At 54.5% G+C, this 6,364-nt stretch overlaps 1 protein-coding gene across 1 annotated transcript in view; it reads left to right on the plus strand.

Moving 5' to 3' along the window:
• Positions 1 to 5,242: 5,242 nt before the first annotated feature.
• The window catches only part of LOC116913643 (centrosomal protein of 290 kDa-like), a 28,316-nt gene continuing 27,194 nt past the window's right edge, over positions 5,243 to 6,364 (plus strand). The window contains exons 1-2 of the mRNA XM_032917952.1: positions 5,243 to 5,276; positions 5,564 to 5,680. Of these exons, the coding sequence (XP_032773843.1) occupies positions 5,243 to 5,276; positions 5,564 to 5,680 (151 nt within the window). The remainder of the gene's footprint in view (positions 5,277 to 5,563; positions 5,681 to 6,364) is intronic.

Genomic DNA, 6,364 nt, shown 5'->3' on the forward strand with positions numbered 1-6,364 from the left:
GCAGGAAACAAGAGGTGGGAGTTCTGGTAGGGAGAAAGGAACTCTGGGAGTCAGGCATAGGAGGAGATTCATCTCAAACTCTGAAACATCTCAAACATGACACTGAGAAGAGGTAGCCAGCCATGTGGCACTTGTGAAATAGAATAAACAGATTAATTAAGTTATAAACTAGTTGGGGAGCAAGTCCAAGCTTATGGCCTAGGCATTTATTCATATATAATTAAATCTCAGAGTCAATTTTTGGTAACGGGGGTGAGAGTGGAAGAAACCACCTGTGTGTGTGTGTGTGTGTGTGTGTGTGTGTTTGCCCATGTGAATGCAGTGTCTCTGGAGGCCAGGAGAGAGCACTGGATCTCCTGTAGCTGGAGCTGCTGGTGGTAAGGTAAGCCACCTGCCTGCTGCGGACACTGGAAACTGTACTCTGTTTTCTCTGGAAGAACAGTATGTGCTCTTAGTGGGGGAGCCATTTCTCCAGCCTTGGCTAATCTTAATTACCAATTTGATGGAATTTAGGATCACCATGGAAACAAGTCCCTGGGCGTGTCTATAAGGCATTAGGCTAGCTGATATGGGAAAAGCCACTGTGAGTATGTGTGTGGGCAGCACCCTCCGTGGCTGGAGTAAGAGAATACACACCAGAGAGCCGAGCCCTGGCGGTGTTCACCTATCTCCGCTTCCTTACAATGGAGGCCGTGCAACCAGCTTCCTCCAGTTCTTTCCACCACGCCTCTGCACCACGATAGACTGACTATACCCGGGAACTATGAGCCAAAATAAACCCTTCCTTCCACAAACTGGGGATTTTGCCACGCTCAGGAGTAACAAATACACCCTTCTATGTGGTCCAAAATTAGAAGCTTTTCTTCCGGTCCAGCTGAACCCCGAACCTGTTAACCACCCTCCCTCTCTCCCCTCCTCCCCTCCCCCAGCCCAGTGTCTGGTAAGCACTCCTCCATTTTCTCCTCCCACAACAGCCACTTCTTCAACTTCCCCGTGGAAGTGAGACCATGTGGTTTCTGTCGCGGCCTAGCTCACTCCACATAGTGAAACGACCTCCGGGCTTATCTATGCTGCTGAGGAGGGCAGAGGTTCCTTTTCTCCACCATGACTTGTTCTCGGTGGCACACAAGTACCACATCTCTTCCCAGCCATCAGCTGATGGCACTGGGCTGACTAAGCACTGGGCGCTGAGGTTGGTTCCTTGCCCTAGCTATGGTGAATAGAGGCTCAAGGGAAGGGGCAGCATTCTCCGGCACACTATTTCCCCTCCCGTGGGCATGTGCACCCAGTGATGGGCCGGCTACACCAGGAAGTAGGGCCTTTCTGGTTTCCAAGGAACTTCCACGCTACTTCTGGGATACCGGCGCAAATCGACAGCCCCACCGACAGCGTCTGTCTGTCTGTCTGTCTTCATCTGCATCCCTGCCCAGCGCCCATCGCAGCCTGTGCCTATTTTATTTTAGTATGTATGTGTCTGAGTCATGGGGGAGGGGGTGCTGAGGTGCATGCGCATGCGTGTGGACACCAGAGGTTGGCAATGGGTGTCTTCCTTGATGGTGTTCTCCCTTGTGTTTTGAGCGTCTCTCACTGAACTGGGAGCACACCGATTTGGCTAGACTAGCTAGCCAGAGAACCACGGGGTTATCCGGTCTGTCTCCCCAACACTGGGATTACAGACATACATTACTCCGATGACGGAGAGTCAGGCTCAGGTCCTCACGCGTTTTATCAACTCGGCCATCTCTCCGATCAAAACATTAATGAATTCTGTGTGTTTGTGGTGCGGGTGCGTGGGTGCCTTGGTATGACTGTGGGGGTCAGAGGACAACTTTGGGAGTGTTCTCTCTTCCGTTGCTGGTTGCCCAGACATCTTATTTCGGTGTTGTATATTCCAGGATAGCTGGCCTGAGAGTTTCTGAGAGATTCTCCTGCCTTTTCTTCCCTTCTCACTGTAGGAGTGCTGGGGTTCTTGCTGATTGGGAAAATACAACCCTGATACCAAGAGAACAACAGAAAGGTGGGTGGGTGGGTGGATGGATAGATGTACGGACGGACAGACAGATGAGGAGATGGCTCAGTGTGGTACTGGGCCTGTCATACAAGCATGATATCTTCCGTTCCCCATAACAGAAGTAAGGCATGGACATCTGTAGTCTCAGTACTCCTATGGAGAGAGAGGAGGTGGGGACAGGGCACGGTCAAGGGACTAAGGACAGGAAGTGCTATTTGTAGTAAGGCCAAGAATGTGAAGGGGAGCCCAGAGGTGGGAAAGGCTGGGAGGCTCCTCCCATTGGCATGTGTGCCCTGTCCTTTCTCAGATGCCAGGTCCCCCAGGGGCCAATGCTGAAGCCAGGTTCTACTGAGAGGTCCTCCATGTCTTGGCAGAAGACAGCAGTAAGGAGGACCCCTCGCCTCCACCCCTTACCTGGTTTTCAGTGACAGTGCTTCTGGTCACCTTTGGGGGTAGTGTCTTCTGCTGCTGACTTGGGAATTTTATTTTGGGATGCAGATCAATTCCTTCCAGGTGATCGGTGATGCGTACCTGGTGTGTTCTACTGTCGAATGAGAGAGGCCAGTGTGTACAAGCCAGGACAATGGCAGCTGGCTCGAGAATCTGGACCTTGAAGGACAGAAGGGCTAAGCTGAGTGGGAGGAATGGAGTGGGCTCTGTGCCTCTCTTGGAGGGAGGGCAGGGTCCCCTGGGTACCAGTGCTGGCCTGGGAAGGGTAACTCCCCTCCCTTCCACTCTGTCTTCTGCAGAGTCTGTGCCCCACCAGCCATTGTTCAAAGGTTTAAAAATAAAGGTTTCTTGGCCTACACCCTGCTGGGGATCCAAGGGGCAGCGCCAGCCCAGAGCTGACGGGCTTCTGGCAGGATAAGGGGGCCTTACCCAGCTCTACCACCAGCATCACTGGAAGCATGGTGGTCCCTCTGTCTTTTTTAGGGCTGGCAGTATGGGGGGCAGTGCTTCTCACTATGGCTGTAAGGGTTGGGTGGGGGAACCTGCCCTCCTCAAGCTCTTAACCGCTAACCAATGAGGGAGATATGCCCTTCCCCTAACATCTCCCTTACTCACCTAATGGTTTCACAGTAACGGCCACTGCAGGTAGCCTGGTGGTGGGCATGGTCACTGTTACCGCCACACACAGGAGGAAGTCAAGGTTCAGAGAGGGTTAATAACTTGCCAAGGTCACACAGCTGGCCAATGGGGGAGCCAGGGCTCACCCTGAAGTCTGTTGGGTTCTTCTGAGTTGATGTCACCCATTAATCTGCCACCTCCTGTCACCATCATGCCCGGCCTTCCCTGGGCTCCCATTCCACACCCTCTCTCAGAAAGATTTCTGCCTCTCCTAAGCAAAAAGAGAGGAGACACCAAGTGGAGAAGGGGTCAGAGACAACAGGGCAGGGGCACTAGAGTGTGCTCTGGCCAGGGTAAGGTCTGTGCCCTGGTGTTCAGTGCTCACCCAGAACCTTGGGACAACCTTGAGGAAACAGATCAGATGGTCACTACTTAGGTGGGAGCTGTGCCCAGAGCTTCCCTCTAGACAGTGTCTAGCTCAGCCTTTTTCAACCTGTGGATCACGACCCCTCTGTGGGTTGAACAACTCCTGCCCAGGGGCTGCCTATCAGATATCCTGCATATCAGATATTTGTATCATGACTGATAACAGTAGCAACATTACCGTTTTGAAGTAGCAACGAAAATAATTTTACAGTTGGGGGTCACCACAACATGAGCAACTGTATCAGGAAGGCTGAGAACCGCTGGTCTAGAAGGTTAACTGGAACCCCCCACCCCCTTTCCTTGCCTGTATCACGGTTCACTTGTGAACCAAGGGACACTGAGGCACCCTACATGGTAAGCAGGAGAGGTCAGGTGGGCCAGTTCCAAAAGGGGACGTCTCCACACGCGCTTCATTCAGCAGGCAAGCAGGGCCCTGCCTTCCCATGGTGGCACGGCTGCCAGCTTCCCATTCCAGACAAGGTCTGGTGATCCCCCATCCGCCCCCGAGGCCTCTGGCAAGGCTGGCACATCGGTGCTGGCACCGGAATGCAACATTCCAGAGCCCCCCACATTCCTGCCAACCCTAGATTCTTGGCAGCACAGGAGGGAGCAGGGGCTTCAGGATGTTGGGGTGGTAATGTGAGGAGGATGGGGGAGGGGCAGACTCCTCCCAACCACCGGAGTCAGGGCCTCAGGTGCTGCCTCTTTCCCACCTTAATTAAAATCTGCAGGTTCCCCAGCACCGGCAGAGGGCAGGTGGTCAGAGTGTAGGGAGAGTCTGACCCACTGTGTGACTCTGGGCAGGACACATGCCTTCTCCTGTCAGTGACTCAAGAACATCTGAAGAAGATACCTGAGAAGGTGCCTTCCACAGTCAGTACAGAGCACTAGAAACTATTGGTCCGAGCGGAAGGGATTTAGGCTTGCCTCATTTCCGGGGGTGGGGGTGGGGTGTCCCTCTCTTCCCCCTGACATTCCTTCTCTCCAGTCATACCAAGTGTCTTCTCTCCTGGGCTTTTCACTTATCCTCCTCTGGCCTTCAGGGAGTGGCCCATGTTGGGACTTCAGCCTTCTGGTCATTCAGGCCTCAGCTCAAATGTCACCCTCACAGAAGCCTGCTCTGACCTCTTTCTTAAGCCAAGGCCTCCGCCCACTCGGTGTCTGTCAATCAGATTTCTGATTTGTGTCCTTTACGCCACCCTGACACCGCTGAGATAGCCCTGCTCATTCCTTGTTTATTTGCTGACTGTCCTTCCCTTGGGCTGTCACCTCCAGGGCAGGGACAAAGCATGGCCTCTGTGTCCGTCCCCCTCTCCCCGCCCCGCCATGCTGGCTTCTGCAAGCATGGGTTATCCCTAAGTCACTTTGGAGAGGTTTCTGAGATTCAGTGGGGTGGAGCAGGAGGGAAGACTCAGGACCTCTGATCCCCATGGTCCATTTCCCAAGAGCAGGAGAATGCCCCAGACCTGGAAACCCCCTGGGTCTGGTTGCCAAGACATGCAGTTCCGGGGTGACCTCATCGCCTTGAAAGGAGGGCAACAGGGGCAGGAAGCAGAGGGCGCATCAGACAGACTAAATTTAGAGTGTTTGATTCAGTCCGGGTAGACAATATTCCTGGAGTCCCTATTGTTCCTGAGGGGCCAGAGGGCAGGCCGCTTGCTAAATGACAGATCCCGATCCATGCCAAGTTGTCTGGGCACATGGGGGTGGCGGCTGGGGCAGGGTTGGGGGGCCACAATGGAGCTGGAGAAGAAGCTGGGCGGAAATCAGGGTACAGTCAGGTAGTCTCTGGGCTCTTGGAGCACTGCCCTTTGGAACTAAGGTCAAGGGTGGGAAAGAGGTGCCTCGGGATAAAGAAAAGAGCCCTGAAGCCTCTTAGCTTTGTAGGAAGGTCACTACTCTCCACCCTGTTCTGCCATTGTCCAGGTGGGGGATCTCAGGCTCAGCAGCTCTAGGGACATTTTACCCAAGACCTCATGGATACCCTAATATCCTATTTAATATGCCAGGGCTGACAGGCAGCTGTGCCCTGGGCCTGACACTTTGCTCTTGGGGCAGGTACTGGCTGTTTCCCTGACCTCAGGTTCCTGTTGCCAGATTCAGGCCTGCCCGGCAGGACAGCCCGCAAAACCCATTGCCATGGCAACGAAGATTTGGATCTGTATGGCTCTGGAGGTGCGGGAAGTTGGGGCTCCGGTGCTTCTGACCTGGCTGACCAAAGCTGAGGGCTGGACCACAGCCCAGCGGGCTGCCTGAGCTAATCCTCCTGCTGGGCCACACATCCCTCAGGGTGTCCTGTTTCTGCTCCCACGCTGCAGCCAGCCTCTGAAGGAAGATGGTCACAGGGCTGTTCTTCCCACTTAGAACTAATCTAGGGGTTGAAGCCTCAGCAGGCCAAGTAAGGAGAACCCAAGCCCCACTCCCACCAGACAAGCCTCGCTGAGGTCCGGGGGAACTGCTTGGCCCAGTTGCCCTGGAAATGGGGAAGGGAGCTAGAACTTTCAGTGAGACTTGCTCCGTACCCTGGTGTGTGACGGGCAGGGGGGAGGGGACCTGGGGATGCTCAGAGCTTGGTCCTGCCTCCCTTCAGCTCCCTGGCTCAGACCAGGCCTTGAAAATGAAGCCACTCCCCTCAAAAGCCTAACGAGGGCTCGGGAGGGTCTGACCGCTCACACCGCTCACGTGCTTTCCCTGGTATGGCCTGCACTAGCAGAGGTCTGTGGGTACCACACTGCCCGCGCGCAGCCCGCAACCCTGCCCAGGGCGGCTCCGAGGCTGCTCGCTGCTCCTCTTGATTTCACAGGGTGAGTCACGTTATCATGTTCGCAGGGCTGAGTAACCACCTGAGTTATTTATACC

This window comes from Rattus rattus, chromosome 1, assembly GCF_011064425.1.
Source record: "Rattus rattus isolate New Zealand chromosome 1, Rrattus_CSIRO_v1, whole genome shotgun sequence".
Taxonomy (NCBI): Eukaryota; Metazoa; Chordata; class Mammalia; order Rodentia; family Muridae; genus Rattus; species Rattus rattus.